At 38.0% G+C, this 17,969-nt stretch overlaps 3 protein-coding genes across 4 annotated transcripts in view; 2 read left to right on the top strand and 1 right to left on the bottom strand.

Moving 5' to 3' along the window:
- Window positions 1-1,608: 1,608 nt before the first annotated feature.
- LOC106963829 (oocyte zinc finger protein XlCOF6.1-like) lies at window positions 1,609-4,645 on the top strand. The gene is made up of 2 exons (XM_015058964.1): window positions 1,609-1,862; window positions 2,850-4,645. Exons 1-2 carry the CDS (start codon window positions 1,820-1,822, stop codon window positions 4,118-4,120), a joined length of 1,314 nt encoding a protein of 437 aa, XP_014914450.1. The 5' UTR covers window positions 1,609-1,819; the 3' UTR covers window positions 4,121-4,645.
- A 1,111-nt stretch (window positions 4,646-5,756) lies between these two features.
- The window catches only part of LOC106963831 (Kv channel-interacting protein 2-like), a 20,218-nt gene continuing 8,005 nt past the window's right edge, over window positions 5,757-17,969 (bottom strand). Inside the window, exons 2-9 of one of the 2 annotated variants that reach the window (XM_015058968.1) lie at window positions 8,686-8,784; window positions 8,473-8,573; window positions 8,178-8,247; window positions 7,468-7,538; window positions 7,130-7,237; window positions 6,946-7,050; window positions 6,414-6,476; window positions 5,757-6,334 (exon numbers count right to left, since the gene is read on the bottom strand). In XM_015058968.1, the coding sequence (XP_014914454.1) occupies window positions 6,287-6,334; window positions 6,414-6,476; window positions 6,946-7,050; window positions 7,130-7,237; window positions 7,468-7,538; window positions 8,178-8,247; window positions 8,473-8,573; window positions 8,686-8,784 (665 nt within the window). In that variant the 3' untranslated portion in view covers window positions 5,757-6,286. Of the gene's footprint in view, window positions 6,335-6,413; window positions 6,477-6,945; window positions 7,051-7,129; window positions 7,238-7,467; window positions 7,539-8,177; window positions 8,248-8,448; window positions 8,574-8,685; window positions 8,785-17,969 lie in introns of both variants that reach the window. The other variant, XM_015058966.1, reaches the window with a different exon arrangement.
- On the top strand, window positions 9,427-13,244 carry LOC106963830 (zinc finger protein OZF-like). The gene is made up of 2 exons (XM_015058965.1): window positions 9,427-9,706; window positions 11,935-13,244. Exons 1-2 carry the CDS (start codon window positions 9,664-9,666, stop codon window positions 13,146-13,148), a joined length of 1,257 nt encoding a protein of 418 aa, XP_014914451.1. The 5' UTR covers window positions 9,427-9,663; the 3' UTR covers window positions 13,149-13,244.

Here is a 17,969-nt window from a genome sequence, read left to right as displayed (position 1 = left end):
AGAAACGCAGTTTTTTTTTTTTTTTTTCCCCCGGAGCAAGAAAGTTTTTTTTTTTTTTTTTTTTTTTTTTTTTTTTGGCAGGTATTCTTCTTCTTTTCTTGATTAGTGGTTTGCAAAGGCATTACTGCCACCAACTGGTCAGATGTGTGGTTTCCTTCTTTGTCCCATTGTTCCTTTTTAATCTCATCTTTACTGTACTTCATATTTATATCTACGTGTACATGCATAACAAATATTCAACAGTGCATTACTAGAATCAGAAAACAAAATCTAATATATCTTTGTTTGTGCCTCCTACACAATTACTTAAATAACTAATAGTTTATATGTAGTCTGTATATACTTTGTCATGCTCTGAATATTCTTCCTTCATATGATCATATACCTGTTTTTAATTGTTTAGCCATCTGCCTTTTATAACAAATAAGAAGTTAATTGATGGAGTAATTGTGGGTGATATAATTAAAAATGGTATAACTGGACCAATCTTTATGGACATTTTCTTTATAACATGATCATTCACTATTGAACCATTCCTTGAAACAGCATGCCCATATCTTTGACACTTATAGGTATGCTTACAAAAGAGGAAAAAGTCAAAAATCATAAGTTTCAAGAATGTGACAACAATGTACAGGAAAAATATTGCAAGCTATGCAGAGCCAGTAAAGAAGGGTGATTGCAAGAAGTGAAGAAAATGTTGCAGGACTGACCTTCCTGCACATGTGATCGATTGCACTGATTAGATTTAACATAAGATTGAGGAAAAAGTAAAAATTCTGAGAGGAACAGAGAAATTATGGGGAATGAAAGAGCTTTCATGAGAATATGTTGCCAAAAAGCTGAAACAGCAGAAAAGTCAGGAAAAACAAATGATACGACAAACTCAATATTTTAAAATAAAATGTAAGAAGTCATATAGCAGATGGATAGGAGTATAAATCATTTTAATATTTAAAAAATTTCTTAAGAAACCAAATGCTTTTTGTGTTGATTTAGACAAGAATATGCAGAATAATTCAAAGCTTGTATTATGTATTATGCTCACCACTGATTAGATATTCTGATAGAAATGCAACAATTATTGTACCAAATTCAAATGATGGGTGTTTCTGTTATGTTTTAATGGGTGTACCTGTGGGGTTAAAAGGAAATTAAATTGCAGATAAGGTTGCAAAAAGTAGCTCCTTTGTCATGGTGGTTGACGGAGGTCAAATAGGATTTTAAAACATTCAAAAAGACTGAAGGAATGGTGCAAAGGCAATGGGAAGAAGAGAGGAAAGTTGGAGAAACGAAGATTGCAGAAAGAAACCGGAAAGAGGACATTGTTATTTCATTCAGATTTTTACAGAGTGGATAAAATTAAACATTATTCATAATCATAAACATATTTCAGGTAGATGTAATTATTGTGGACGAAGAGAACCAGTGGAGTGTGATGTGGAGCAAGAAGATATAACGAAAGTTATTGGTTGAAATTCTTGTAAAAGTGAAAGACATTTTATGTAGAAAAACTCGAGTAATTAATGTTATCAGTATTTATTTAAATATCTAACAAAGAAAGGTCTAATTAAAAGAATATTAGGGGCTTTTTTATGAAGCAAAGTTAAAAAAAATTGTCACTCGGACACACACTATTCACCAGTTGGTGGCGGTAATGCACTTTGTTTGCCAGCCGCCAGTAAACACCAGAAGAAGAAGAACAAGAACAAGAAGAAAACACGAAAAAGCTGAAAATAGAGGCGTGGAGACAACAGTTCAGACGGTGACAGAGATTTGGAAACAGCTTTAAAAACGAGGACAAAGCAAACACAACATCATGGAGGCTCGTTTCTACCATAAGGGTCTGTTGAACGGATTAGGTTAGTATGTTTTCGTGTCTGTTGCAGCTGAGAGACATTTTAAGGTGACTAACGGACTAATTACCTTCTTAAAGCTCAAATGCAGCCAATAGACAGTAAATGTTAAATACTAAGTTAGACGGTAGAAACGATCCAGGAAACCGATACATGTTATTTTCGAAACGAGGGTTCCCGTGTTAAAGAAAATCTAAAACTTGTTTTCAATTCGACAGTGGTTCCGACCAGACATGTAGAATAAAGCTTGGTTTATGGTTGATGAATGCGCTCTGTGAGGATCTCTGTGAGGATAACAGGCCAACTTACTCCAGCAGCCTTTTTTACCCTGTATCCAGCTCCCTCACTGTCCCCAATCAAATCATTTTATTTCACTGCTGTCATGATTATTGTTGTCTCTGTATTCATAACCAAAAATATTTTATAAGTGAGCATCCCACTTATTGGCAAATGCAGTAGTTTACCAGAGAAGAAAATGCCACAAGAATAAAAAATATATCTGTTTTATATATATATATATATATATATATATATATATATATATATATATATATATATATATATATAATTATTACTTATATAAATATATTTATTTTTTATTGCACTTATATAAAAGTCAGTCCTGAGGGTAAAAAGTGTCAGATTTTGCTTTTTTCCTCCTGTAAAAATAATTATGCATAAAAATTTAAGTTATTAATTTATGACTTGTTCAAAGCTGAGACATACAGATCAGAAATATTCCATTTTGCAGTTCATTTTTGGAAACTTTGCATATCTAGGGGTTTTTTAATTTTATAAATCAAGCGTTTTTGGACAAAACAGGCATAAAATTATGGAACAACTTTTTTTTAAATATGAAAACTTTATATTTATGGGTAGGTTTGAAGCTGTTGAAAATGGAAACTTAAACAAAAATGTTAGGCTTCAGATACATCAGCTCAGCCAACATTGCAGTCTACATACTTTCTAATATGTTCCCATGTTTTCCTGCAGATGTTAAGCAGATGTTGATGGTTAAAGAAGAAACTCCTGAAGACCACAGATCTGTTGCTGAGCTGCATGACCCAAAGCCGCAGCAGATAAAGGAGGAAGAGGAGGAAGTCTGCATCATTCTGGGGACAGAGCAGCTCAATGCAAAGGAGGAGACTGATGTTGCTCCTATAAAGAGTGAGGATGATAAAGAGTCCATTCTGCTCTCACAGAATCTTTATCAAGACCACATTAAAAGCAGAGAGCTTTCAGAAGAGGCAGAAGATGATTTCATTTCTGTAGTCATTAAGGATGACGAAGAGGACAGTGATGTAAATCACTCAGTGTCTGAGCTTGAACACTTGTCAGACTCTGGACAGAAAACTGAGGACGAGGACAGTGACTGGAAGGAGAGAGGAGCTCCTGAGTCAGACGGAAACATTAACAACCCTTGTAGCTCCTCTGAGTTTCCTGAAGAATCTGTTCACTGTTGCCCCGTTCAGGAAGACGTGACACATTCAGAAACGGGATCTTCGAGCTCGCTGCATAAGGAATGTTTTACAGAGAAGAAAAGCGTGGAGTCAGGAAGGAAAGTCCAGACTGGAATGAAGTTTAGTTGTGAAGACTGTGGTAAAGCGCTCAGCGGAAAATACACTTTAAACACACATAAGACAATCCACACAGGACAGAAAGCGTTCTGTTGTGATGTCTGTGGACGAAGATTTGGTGATAAATCGGGTTTAAAAAGACACAAGATAATCCATACAGGAGACAAACCTTTCTGTTGTGACGTTTGCGGACAAAGATTTGGTTATAAATCGAGCATAAACACACACATGATAACACACACGGGGCAGAAACCGTTCAGCTGTGATATTTGTGGACAGAGATTTAGCCAAAAAGGAAGCTTAAACACACACGTGAGCAGCCACACCGGACAGAAGCATTTCTGCTGCGATCTCTGCGGACAAAGATTTAACCGTAAGTCAAGCTTAAACACACACATGAGAACCCACACAGGCCAGAAACCATTCTGTTGTGATATTTGCGGACAAAGATTTAGCCAAAAATCCACTCTGACTACACACGCGAGAATCCACACGGGACAGAAGCCTTTCTGTTGTGACGTCTGCGGACGAAGATTCGGCGACAAGTCAAGTTTAAACAGACACAAGATAATCCACACCGGACAGCAACCTTTCTGTTGTGTTATCTGTGGACGAAGATTTGGTAACAAATCAAGTTTAAACAGACACATGAGAATCCACTCTGGAGGGGAAATTGTTTTACACTGAATATTTGAACAACACCGCAGTAGACGACTGTGAAATAGTTGCACGTTGTCATTAACAACAACAATCTTCACTCTTTTCTCCTGTGTTGAAATTTGCATTTCACCCTTAAAGCCATTTATATAAGTCACTGATTTGCTTCCTTGTACTAATTGATCGTTTGTTTGCTAGGCATGTTTTATTCAAACTGTTTTTATCAGCTCTCAGTGCATGTGAACAGGTTTACTGTTTGAGAAAGAGAATCAAAGCACTAAGTTGACCATGAACTCCTCTGTAAACCACAGTTTGCTCGAGTCAAGATAAAGTCGGCCAATCTTTGGACTAAAGTGAATCGTGAGGAAAATGATCCCCAACGCAGCAGCAGATATAGATACTATCATCCATCCCTACTTAAAAAGAGAACCGCTTCTAATTATGGTTTTTACACCCTCGGCTTGTTTGTGTTGCAACTTGAGATGTTTTTCGTGTGTGTGACTAAGCCTGTATATTTGTTTGTCGTATTGATTTCAATTAAATACTTCAGAGTTGGATCTTGAGTGGCTTAATTTGTAACGTGCATTCAGAACATGAAAAACACGGGAGAGGTCTTTGGTATTAGACACAAGTGTTTTTGTGTCTTTGTGTCTCTTGTACCTGGAATCCATCACCATCAAAGCTCTGCTGCTAAAAGCTCCAGACTGAGAGAATCAGCGACAAGCACATGAACAAAATTCGTGCTTTCAAATAGAATCTGTTTTTTTTATTATTATTCCACAACACACCAGTGGAGTAACCACCTCCATTTATAAAACATCTGAACCGTTTAGTGAACAATAGAGATACGCATTATCAATTAACGAATTAATCTAAAGTTGATTGATCTCATCGACAGGCTAAGGATTAATTGATAAGCGGCCATTTTCTTAAAAACCTGAGTTTTCTCACATCAAGAAGGCCGAGCGTCTTTCCGTAACATAAAGGGCTACTGTTAAAAGTTTTCAACTTTAACATTATTTTGTTAGCCTTATTATGAACTGCCTGAGTAAACAGAACACTGTGGTTTTCAAACATTATCAAACTTAGACGTATTTATAAAATGTAACACAACAAGAACCTCTTAGAGTCCTGAATAGAAAAAGAAAAGATGAAAATAGTGAAATATGTGAAACACCTTATCCACAATGAACAGAGAGATATTCACGTACAAGTACTGTGTGTGGTTCCTCTTGAAGGAAAGCTAAAACTTCGCTCCAACAGCCTTCAGATTCAACCTTCCTTATTTTCACAATGCTTCTTTCCATCATGTTACAGTTTTTCATCCCTGTTAACGCGACAACTTGAGCTCGACAAGAGTTTATATTTCAATACAGAATTGCATAAAGTGTGCTTTGCATCCCACGACAGACTCTGTCTGGACCGTTTCTCTTTCTCATTCCGGTACGTCCCCGCCATCTTTGTTTCTGCAACTCCGATGGATGGCGGCCAAACTGTAACGCTAGAAACAGGTCAAAGTGAACGACACTAATCGATCAGAACAATTTTTAATCTAATAAGCCATTAGTCGTAAGTTGATTAATTGTTTGCATCCCCAGTGAACATTTCAATGGCTGGTAAAAAAAAAAAAAAAAAAAGACATACTTCATGCAGACACAATCAACAGTTGATGTTAATGTGTTAGGTTTTTACTAGGACACAGAGGTTGTTGGAAGATTATGGCTTCATTTCATGCGTTTATCTCATCTCAGGTTCCAGGACTGGACAGTGATTTCAGAAAGTTTGCAAACTTTACATTTTGAGCGTAACTTCATTGTTTGAGAGTGTTTCTGTAAACATTCAGGTTTTGTCTCTAATGTCGATGAATGTGCAAAGAGAGAAGCGCTCTCATCTTTTCCATGCATTAAAATATAGCAACTATGGCTGGTCTGGATTATATCTGGGGTTTTCTTATGTTACGTTAGCAGAGGTATTTACAGGTTACACGTCATCCCCTGCATACAGCCAAACACATTTGAGACATATTATTTGGCTCATTCTGCTTATTGTCTTTAGTTTCTAGGAGGTGGAGTGGATTTCCTCCTTTTTTTTGTTGCAGGAACAGAAACCTCACCACCACTCAGGCGGGGAGCTGTTTAAAGGCAACAGAGCTCCAAACAGCGGTGGGGAATTTTCTCGTCTTCCATCCGTCAGCATTCAGATGACGTTGTCAAACAAGTGCATGGAGTGCATGATGTTTTCATCCTGGATTGGAGCATAAGAGACCAAAATTAAAATCATTTTATTAGCTGCATGCGTGTCTGGAAGGGAGTAAACTTCCAACCTTTTGGCATGTCTCCAAGAATTCCTCAATGGTGACCACTCCATCTTTATTCTTGTCCATTTTCTGGGAAAACGTGAGACGCAAGTGGTTCAGGGAGGAAATCTGAAGTTCTTTGTTTTACATTTTTGCAGTGTAAGTTTAAAATATGGACTTCTACACATGCATTGAGGTGCAAATTTAATCATAAATAAAAAATAAAAAATAGATCAAATAAATGCATCATCCACTACTGCACTACTAGTTCAAACATACACAGAGACATTGTAATCTTGCGTTAAGTGCTAACATTTGTGTGGGGTAGTTATTAGAAGCAAATCAAAAAGAATCACCACTGAATGCGGGTTGCCGGTGATTCGACAAGTTTCACGGTTTGAACCTATGAGAACAGCAGCGCCTTCGCAGTAAATCCAGATAGAAAATATCAACAACCGTTTGGAGTCACTTTCTTCTTAATGGCCTGAAGTAAACACCATTCAGGCCAGTTCCAGTGCCTCTTCATTTAACTGTGGGTTTAATCGTGTCAGCGTTTTACCTGGAAGAAGCTGTCAACATGTTCCTTTGGAGCGCTGTCCCTCATGCTGGGGTAAGTGTGCTTCCCCATCATGTTGTAGATAGAGTGCATTATGTCTGTCATCTCCTGAAGCAAAAGAAGGGAGGAAGCAATAATAAGAAATGTTGAAGCAGACCAGGGCAGCTTACACAAAGAGTGAGCGTACTTCTCTGGTGATGCAGCCGTCCTTGTTCAGGTCGTACAGATTGAAGGCCCAGTTCAGTTTGTCAGTGATGGATCCTCTTAAAATGATGGACAGACTTACCGCAAAGTCCTAAAGCAGGGGAGCAGGAAAAAAAAACTAAGCTCGAATCAAATCAGGACAAAATGTTGACGAGTTTATACATCTTTAGTTTATTTTTAAGGCTGTTATACTAAAACTGCTTCAGAAGTAATGACTGATTAAATGGTTGAGAACATACGCCTTTTATAACCTATTATTATTGATATTATTCAAGAGTCTGAGGACAGACGAAAGTATGAGAGGGAAGAGAAATATCTCACTTCAAAGCTAACCAGTCCATTGTTGTGGGTGTCAAAGGCTTCAAACAGGAAATGTGCGTACATACTTGAATCTAAGAAAAAAAAAAGAAACAATGAATCTAAATTTATTCACTGTACTAATATGACATTCTAAGCTTTAAGCAAAAGACACTTTTAAATTGAGTTCCTAGTCAAAAGGAAACTGTAAAATTAACAGCAGACGTAATCATTTTCCTTGTTTGAGATATATTAATTCTTTTAAATTGTCGTCCCATCATCCTCTTACCACTTCCTGTCATCTTCTTAGTCTTTTTCACCAGTAGTAACTTCCGATTGTTAACACGACTCGTGTGATGCAAAAGAAAAGTATTTCCATTGCACCTTTGCAAAATACATTAATTTTGATACAGCCAAGAAACCACCTCATCCCAGCTCAAAAACCTATAAGAGAAATGCGACTTGTTTTTTTTTTTATATCTTTTTTTTTTTTTTTTTAATTGGCGTGTTTCCATCAAGCTAACATATTTTTCAGAATTTCAATTTGCAATTTTATGGTCAATGGAAGCGTAGTTTATGACAGGCGGAAGGTCTTTACTGTCTAGTTTGACATCCGAATGTGAAAAAGCAGATTTAAAGTTTCACTTCCCCGACCTACACACACAACACATACTGAAGGCAGAGAGTTCACGGCAAAATAAAAACACTGACAAAGGCAAGAGACACTGGCTGACCTCCCTGTGGGAAGAAGTGGGAGTAGATACTTTTAAACATATCCTCGTTCACAACACCACTGGGGCACTCCTGCAGATACCAGAAAAAAGACACGTCAGCAGTCTGCTCACATACGCATACAGAATATAACAATTACAGATATTCTCAATATTAAAACCTCCTAGCTGTCATGAGAAACCATTTTCTGGCATGTAGGCGTTTTGCATGTGACAGTTAAGGAGTTAATGAATGTAAGAGAGTCGCTCATTCCCAGCAGTTCTTCAAACTGACATTTTTGAATCCCCGGTAAAGAACCTGCAGCTCCTTTTTGCTGAAATTCGTCTGCTGAACCAGACTGTCAAGCCCCTCAGGTCTGTAGCACACTGTGGACAGCTCCCCCTCTTCAGTTATACTTCCTGTTTAGAGAAACAGAGAAACAGTGACGTCTTACCAACAGAGATCCACACTGAAGCATCAAAGGGCGTGGAAAAAAGATAATTTTATGAAAATTTGTGTAATACCACTTGCTTTGAGTAATTGAAGGGCTGGAGCCAGAGTGATAGCAGGGCAGCAGTTTGAGGAAGCGCTGCTTAATTGTCTTTTTGTTGGGTTTGGTAAGAGGGTTACCTGAAAGCAGCAAACAGGAAAAATAAACCATGGTGACAGAGCACAATCCAAACACTCCGAGCGGTACTTATTGAAATTTAAGACAGACTAATGTGTGAACTATTTTCTGTGTAATAGTTAAAACATTACACAGAAAATGTGTAATGTGTGACACACCTGTTCTGCCACTTTCTGAGAAAGAGAAGTACTATCCAATATATCAACAAAAAAAAAAAAAAGATTTACTGGCTTCTGTTTTTGTAGCAATATACGGTTGATAATCCATGATATCAAATGCAAAAAACTTAAATATCATTAATCAAATAATACTCTAAGGGAAATCCTACATACCTAAATCTAAAGTTTAGTAATTTTCCTGGTGTTTCAGAGAGTCTGAGCAGTATAAACATCTCTGTTTCTAATAAAAAGAAAAGAAAATGAGAATAAAAACAATTTATTTACAATCCCGCTGGCTTCTATTCATTTGTATAAATGTCTACTAACAACTGCCTTGTGTTAATATTATTATTTCAATGAAGTTTTGATTTAAAAATAAATAAAACGTGAAGCGGACACCCAGGCTCACTCTCCAGCACGGTAGATGGCGATAATGCTTCTTAAAGTTGGATACCACCGATAAAATAAAAAAAATAAAAAAAAATAAAAAAAATCAAAGAAGAAGAAGAACGAACGTTCGCAGAGGCAGATTCTTCCGTTTGAGGCAGAACAAAGCAAGCTTTCTTTAGTTTGGATGAAGGCTGAGCTCCAACTACCCAGAAACTGTTTAAGGAACATCAGAAGAGAAGCTAAAAATGGAGACGGCAGCTCGGACTGTGGCTGAGAGCATCAGAGGGAGAGATTCCTGAAGCAGCTAAAGACGAAAACAAGGTGCGACACATCATGGAGGCTGGTTTCAACCCCGCGGTTCTGCTGAACGGCTTAGGTTAGTATGTTTTCTTTTCAGCTATAGCTTAGGAACATTTAAAGGTGACTAATGGATAACTTTGTGAGCTCAAATGTAGCCAGTAGATGTAAAACATTGTGTTTTATTTTCTCGGTAGAAATATTCCGCGTCCTTCATGTTGTTAGTGATCACTCGGGCTTGGAAACCGATTATGCTAAGAAACGGGATTATGTGTTAAAGCAGAGACAACGACTTTTAGCTAATAAGGATGCATAATATATTTTTGTATTTTGAAAGATGTTATCAAAAGAAGCTATTGCTCGTTTGTCACAATAGATATGGTGTTCCATTAGTACCAAAGATATGTCTGTGTGTATGACATCTTTATTAATGCCGCAATAGAAAAAGCAAAGAGTCAGGGAAGAGACATTAGACCAGAGGCCAGGAGCAGATCTTCTCAGGAAAGGAGGGATTATAGCTTGTTAAGAAAAAGAGAAGGAAACTGATGTTTATGTGCAGCAATTTCAACTTTATTTTTTTGTAAGACCTTGTTATGGCACACAACACAGCCACTTTGACCGCAACATTTTGAGAAGGGTGCCACAAAATCAGTAATTTTAGGCTGCAACAATCACAGACAAAAGAGTGTCCTTTGCAAATACTGCAGTCACTTGGATAAATAACAGCCAGCAAAGCAAAAATATTGCACCAAGCCACAGACACTAAGCTAAGAATACCTAATACAAGAAATACTTAAATTTTGTACCCTAAGAATATTTAGTTGAGCCTACAAATACTTATCGTTGTTCATTTTAGGTCATTTTTCTTTTAATTTCTTTTTACTTTTAAATGTGACTCTGTATTATGGGGCCTCATGCAAAATATGATTTAGGGGCGCCATGCTAAGCTTAATAACAATCAGTGATAATTTGTTATTTGCTGAGGTATATTTGTGAACAGACCAAGCTCAGACACAAAGATTAAACTCATAGCATCAGGGTGTAGCTACAACTACAATCAAACTATGAATTTTATTCTTTGCACTTTTACATAATTAACTAGCTGAAATTTAAATGTGAAATCATTTAAAGCTACTAGTTTGTATATGCTGAAACACTAAAACTGAATTTTATTGTGATGTACTTCTGACTAAACGCATATTGAAATTCTGGATCTATTACTCTGAATTTGACCAGCTTGTTTGAAGACCAACCCAATAGCTAATTACTTATTTGGGATTTAAATGGAAAGCAAAAATATATAGAAATATATGATATTACTTATACGTTTTATTAGCTTTTTCTAAAGAATATAGTTATGTGTTTTTAAGTACTAATATTATTACCTAATCATATTGAATTCTGTCAACTTTTATCTTCTTTTGATGCAAACACTTGGCACACTGTTGGTGGACTGCGCTAGCACACCTACCACTACCAGGTGACCTTTCACATTGACAGCAGGCTGTGCAAGTGCACTGGTATAAACACAGACAACTTTTATTCAAAATATAACAGTCTATTAACTAAGACAATTTGCTGAATTGGGTATTAACATCCTTTTGGATAATTAACAAGACGGCGCTTAGTCAAACTTTTTAGTTGAAGTTTGGTCAAGCTAAGAAGTTTATGGTATGGTACATTTCAGTACCATATTTAACTGGTACTTTGCAGTCATCATAAAGACACTGACGTCATCATTAATGTCTGCTCAGGATGACAAAATAAATGACTCGTGTTGTAAACACAGCAAAATCAAGAACTGCTCCTTAGCCTAAGCGCTACAGAGCGTTTAATTGCAGCTGAAATAAATTATACAATTTGACAGGTTTTCAGGGTTTCTCCCAGTGTGTTATAAGCTTGGTGGGCTTATTACCAGTTAATAACCTTACAAAACAGATGTTTATACCCAGGGCTCAGTGGTTTGTTTACACTCGAGCCATTTAGCCTTAGACATGGCACAAATACACAATCAAGAGAACAATATTTAAATGGTCTTTTTTTTTCTAAGCTAATTTTCTCTGACCTCACTGGAACAATTTTTAGGAACGGGGAGATTTCCGGTGGTTAGTGAGTTGACGTTCCAATGTACAAATGGACGTGGCGGCAGCAGTGGTTAAACAAGCAGTGAACAGATCAATTTGGATCTAGTGTTCCTTCCTTCAGAGTTTTAACAAGCCATGATGTCACTTGACCACTCTGTGAAACTCCTTTTTCCTGGGAATGAAAATGGGTGATGAGCATAATGTGTTTCCATGTTTGCTCCAGATGTTAAGCAGATGCTGATGGTTAAAGAAGAAACTCCTGAAGACCACAGATCTGTTGCTGAGCTGCATGACCCAAAGCCCCAGCAGATAAAGGAGGAGCAGGAAGAAATCTGCATCAGTGTGGGGGGAGAGCATCTCAATAAGGAGATTGATGCCATCAGGTTTCCAGTCTCTACTACTCCTATAAAGAGTGAGGATGAAATACAGTCCATTCTTCTCTCACAGAATCTTTATAAAGACCAGATTAAAGGCAGAGATCTTCCAGAAGAAAACGATGACGGAGAATCCATCAAGATTAAAGAAATCGAACCGTCTCCGCAATCTTCTGAGACTGAAGATTCTGAGAATGACGAGGAGGACGACGATGTAAACCACGTCTCTGAGTTGAAACACTTGTCAGATTCTGGACCGAAAACTAATGACAAGAGCAATGCCTGGAAGTCAAACGGAGACATTCTTAACAAATCTTTTAGCTCGTTTGAGTTTGATGTTCACAGTTACTCTCTTCAGACCGGCGGGACACGTTCACAAATGGGGTCTTCAAGCTCAGTTGATGATAATAAATGTTTTACAGAGGAGAAAAATGCAGATTCACAAAGTAAAGTACAGACAGAAGGGAAGTTTAGCTGCGACGACTGTGGTAAAACATTTGCTAGAAAAAATACTTTAAACAGACATAAGAGAACCCACACAGGACAGAAACCTTTCTGTTGTGATGTTTGCGGACAAAGATTTAACCTAAAACAAACTTTAAACATACACATGAGAATCCACACGGGACAGAAACCTTTCTGTTGTGATCTTTGTGGACAAAGTTTTAGCCACAAATCAACTTTAATCAGACACAGGAGAGTCCACACAGGAGAGAAACCTTTCTGTTGTGATTTTTGTGGACAAAGATTTACCGATAAAGGGAGTTTAAACACGCACAGGAGAATCCACACAGGACAGAAACCTTACTGTTGTGATCTTTGTGGACAAAGATTTCGACAGAAATTACATGTAAACATACACATGACAGTCCATACGGGACAGAAGCCTTACTGTTGTGATATCTGCGGAAAAAGACTTGGCCATAAAGTAAGCTTAAGCACACACATGAGAATTCACACAGGACAGAAACCTTTCTGTTGTGATATTTGTGGACAAAGATTTAGTCAGAAATCAAATTTAAATACACACATGAGAATCCACATAGCAGAAACCTTTCTGTAGTGATATTTATGGACAAGGATTTAGTAGTAAATCACTTGTAAACATACACTGTGTGTGTCCGCACAGAACGGATACCTTTCTTTTATGCTTTTTGTGGTGAAAGATTTGGTGAAAAACAAAGTTTAAACACTCATATGAGAATATGAGAATCCACAAAGGACAGAAACCTGTCTGTTGTAGACGAAGATTTAGACAGAAATCACATATAAACACACACACACATGAAAATTCATCCTGGAAGAGAAACACTTGAACTGCATTGTTGCAGTTGGCTGAAAAATATTTGCTTGTCATTAAAGGCAACAGTCTCCACTGGTTGGTTTTCAGCAGTTAATTCAGATCATTTTCGTATCTGGGGCTGGGCAATATGGCTGAAATACATAACACAACATAACCATTTCATATCACAGTAATTATTGTTTAGTTGTTTGGTTTAAATATTCATAATACTGCCAAACTGGTGATGTGACCTTTCCTCTTGCGCAGTTGTTCTCATTTCTTTTCACTCCGTGTTGTGCTTTTCTACTTTTAAGGATTTATGGGAAATGGTGACAAAACTTGAAAGTGCTCCCACATACTGAAACATTCCGTGAACTGACCATGGGCGGCTGAGATTTTATTGCCGAGCGCAGCAATTGCCTGCATTTCTTGTGACAAATGAACTCATTTGCCACAACCTGAATGAATAATATCACGTTTAGTAAGCTAGATGGACAAGTAGGCCTCTTTCTTCTCCACCAGGGCATCCATCGCACAACTGTCGGTGGCAGCCACGGCACTGCGACTGGCGTCTGTCGGACGTATTTTTTCTATTTTCTATTGATATTGATCACGTCTATCACAAAAGACATTGTTTCATTGCCCAACCCTATTCAATCTTAAAACATTTTATATAAATCACTGATTTGCTCAGTTGTGTAACTGGTGGTTTCTTTGGCAGGCATGTTTTATTAACTGTGTTTTATCTATTGTTCAGATTGAGCTGTGGAACAGGTGTGTTATCAGTTTATGTAAATAGTTTGGTTGTTTCAAGAAAGAGAATTAGAGCACCTCTTGGTAATTGAGCTGACTATGACCTCCTTTGTACAGCAGAGTATTCTTGAATCAAGATAGCCGAAGCTCTGGCCAAAGTAAAACATCCACAGGACAAAGATCCTCAGCACAGCAGCAAATCTAAAAAGAATTTGATTTAAAAACTTTGTCCTCTTGGAATTACTATAATCTCATCAGAGCTGGGCTGAGATGCAGACCTCAACGAAATGAATTGGAGAAAAAAAAAAGCCCAAGATTTTATTTTTGTGTCTGCATTTAGTCGTCTGATTGGTGTTCATGGCGAAACTTCCAGGTTCTGCTGGAAGTTTCCTCCTTTTGAGACTATTTTTCCTTTTCACTGTCACTGTTGAACATCCAGCAATGAGGGTCTGAAACTGACGTAAGGGTGGTGTAAGGACTATCAATCCCACAATCCACTACATTAACCCACTTTCAGTTTCAGTAGGAAAATTAGTAGTTTTGGGTACGAAACTGATCATGCTGCATTCCAGTTATCTTGTAACTGGGATTTTTCAGTCGGGTTTGATGTCAGACCTGAGCTATAACAGCGTTCTAGTTACAACTGGGTCGTCTGTTTTTTTTTTGTTTGTTTGTTTGTTTGTTTGTTTTGTTTTATTTTATAGTCTGTATTTTTGCTCTTTTTACCGGAACAACCTCATCTTCTGTCAACCACAGCTTCTTCTGCCCTTGGTTTGTGAAGTAGTTTTCAGATGCGTATCTCTGTGGCATGCTGTGAAGTGTAACTCCAAGAAAAAAAAAAAAAAAAGCAGCAATCTCCTCCTGAAAATTGCTGTTGTGTATTTAGCTTTTGATCCTGATTGGGACCCAGCTTCTTGTGGAAGACGAAACAATGTCCAGAAAGCAGCTGGAAAACCGTCACTGGCCGCCTTTAGGATCTATATTTGGTGGAGTTTGTTCCCAGCATTTGGTCAGATGTGCAGTCTCCTCCTATGATTTTGTTGTACTCGCCCACAGCTGTTGGTTTGGGGACAGATACCGTCTGATGTTTCCAATCTTCTGCCAGAGGAGCGCTGTCGCCCCTTTGTACACAGAACGGACATTTGTACAAGTGGAAACCTCTCTTGTATCCATCCATATTGCAAATGGAGGGTCGTGATCTCTTTGAATGTCTTGGTGACCTTTTACGCAGGCCATTTTTCTGCGGTTGTACAAAACCAACTCTCCCTAGCCGGAAACCCCCCAAGGCCCGAATCAGAAACTATTGGAGTCGGTATCTGAGAGTACTTGCTTGTGATTGGTCAAGCAAGTACCAATCACATAAGCACCACCGAGGGCTGCTGTAATGCATCATGCACATTTTTTCTATGTATGTGTACATAGACAAAACAATGTTAACTGGTTTCTCAAATTGGTGACTGTGTGGTGTTTTTATGACGTTTTATTTTGGGGTTTTATGATGTGAAGCACTTTGAACTGCTTTGTTGCTGAAATGTGTGATGCAAATAAACTTGATTCATTGATATATGCCCTCAAAGTGAAATTTCTCAACATGTTGGCACTTTTTAAAATTTCTCTATGTTGAACAGTTCAGGAATTACAATAATGAGCCAAATGCTTGGTAATAAAGACGGTTAAGAAGTCGGGATTTCAACATGGTGACGCAAGTGAGCATTGCTAGCAATACCTCTTACGAACATTTTAAGCTTTACTTTCCATAAACAAACTTGGGAAAACTCATTTGCAGGCACTACATGTTTTATTGACTGAAAACACACACTTTCTTGTGTGTCTCGTAACAAATGTGTTTCTACCACATCTTCCTGTTGATGCATTGAGCGGCCGTAGGTGAAGTCGTAACTGGGGGCGGTCGGAATTGCTTCCGGTTTCCAGGGTGGGAAATCCGACTTCAGAGGGCATTCCAGTGGGTTTATCTGTTTGTTTGTTTGTTTGTTTGTTTGTTTGTTTGTTTGTTTGTTTGTTTTCAAACGACTCATAACACAGCTTTTGTCGCACACCTATTTAAAGTAGAATATTATTGAAGTTTTTATTCTGCTCTAGAAGCAATAGTCCTCGTTTTCCATGAAAACAACTCCATAAAAAGCAGCTTTCCATGACGTCACTTTGACCTCGGGGTCAATGTGACGTGGGGCGAGACGCAAACAAATCAAGAATGTATGACATGAACACACGAGGTTTTCAGGACAGCTGATAAATATTGAATATGACCCTTTCTGAAAGAGCTGCTGGACTTTAGTTTTTAGCAAGAACAGGTTCTATCCCTCAGGCTTTCTTTGTTTAAAGAAACGGTTTGTTTGCATTTCCTCACACCTGTTCAGTGTTTGGTTCACCTGGAGCTGAATCCATGTACCGCCCTGCCTCTGACGAGCAACGTCTTCTGTCACTGAAGTAGTTTACAAAGATTCTGAAATCGTGACGTTAACAGCAGTAAAAGTGGCTTCTTGGTTATTTTTATATGCTACTTCAGATTGTTTCACTATATTTGGGAGCTGTCAGAAGAAGGACAGAGAGACTCAAAGAACAGAGAAATGTGTGTGTGATCTCCACAGAGGAGAGAAAAAAACACAAAGATAAATACAACTGATCTCAGCCTACATAGGCTCCCACTGACAGGTATAACTTTAGCCTTTTTTCACAAAAAAAGTATTTTATTTCAGTGCAGATTCATAAACTATGGTTTATTTTAAGGTATACATTTAAATACTAATTCCTCAACCTGGTGGCAAATTATATACATTTTAAACTATTCTGAGTGGAAGTTTGATCCGTCTTCATGTTAGGAATAATAAAATTAAGAGATGTGTGCTGTGCAAGTACTGGTCTGTGATCAGGATCAGTTTGCAAGTTTTCTCTTTTTTCTTTTCAACCACGACCACAGACATCAAGGTTAGGGTTATTAGAATCTGTAGAGCGAGTACGTCTTACACACACTCCACAAATCTGGCCTTTCCTAAGTGCCCAGATGACAGAAAGCTGCGTTTGTAGTTTATCACGAGAACAAGGCTGTGGCAGCATCATGCTGAGAGCTTGCTTTTCTTGAACATGGTTAGAGATTATATAGCTGCAGCAACAAAGTAATTCCACAAGTTTTGACTCATTAACGCATGTCACAATTTTATGATTTGCCGTTTTTGTTCTGTTGCACTTACATCCTACTTAATTACATAAAACCCAAATAAAACACTGTGAAGCTTGTGGCAGTGACGTGAAAGCTTTTGCACTCTTTACTCCAAAGATGTTAAAGGTGAAACAACCGCATTAAGAAAAAAAATTCTCTGAAGAATTCAGAGCAGCTACTATTACTATAAATAGATTATTTCTAAATAAATCTTTCTACCCATAAAACGCCTCATGATTTTGAGCAACAGTGAGTCTTTTTTTTTTACTTCAAATTTCCCATCCTTCATCCTAGTGACGCAAAAAAAAAAAGTGGATATGCGTTAAATGCGACCCATAGGGGCGCTGCGCTAGTGGGGGCGCCAAAGTGATGGCAGAAAAATTCATTCTCGTCCGCATTTTTGGGATTTAACAGCTGCCTGTGGGCGTGTAAATAATGTAGTCAATACCAGAGGCATGACCCTGATTAGGCGGCACCAATGAGGGGCGCCGGATGTACACTTCATGAAGTAGTTGTGCTCCTGCTTTCTCCTGTGGTTGCGTCACGATCATTGCTCTATGTTACCTTCTGACATTAAACAGCATCAAGATCAAATCCATCCAGCTTCCCCCCCCCCCCCCCCCCCCCCCACTACCTTACTTTGAATTTATGTTTTCTTTGAAAACCGCTTT

This window comes from Poecilia latipinna, unplaced genomic scaffold, assembly GCF_001443285.1.
Source record: "Poecilia latipinna isolate Pla-1442-1.1 unplaced genomic scaffold, P_latipinna-1.0 Scaffold1587, whole genome shotgun sequence".
NCBI classification, from domain to species: Eukaryota; Metazoa; Chordata; class Actinopteri; order Cyprinodontiformes; family Poeciliidae; genus Poecilia; species Poecilia latipinna.
Note: the sequence above shows the minus strand (reverse complement) of the source record. Positions and strands in the feature narration are given on the sequence as shown.

Coding starts and splice junctions, on each gene's coding strand:
- LOC106963830 (XM_015058965.1), top strand. CDS start 9,664: ATGGAGGCTGGTTTCAACCCCGCGGTTCTGCTGAACGGCTTAG. Junction 9,707..11,934: donor GGTTCTGCTGAACGGCTTAG/GTTAGTATGTTT, acceptor TGTTTGCTCCAG/ATGTTAAGCAGATGCTGATG.
- LOC106963829 (XM_015058964.1), top strand. CDS start 1,820: ATGGAGGCTCGTTTCTACCATAAGGGTCTGTTGAACGGATTAG. Junction 1,863..2,849: donor GGGTCTGTTGAACGGATTAG/GTTAGTATGTTT, acceptor GTTTTCCTGCAG/ATGTTAAGCAGATGTTGATG.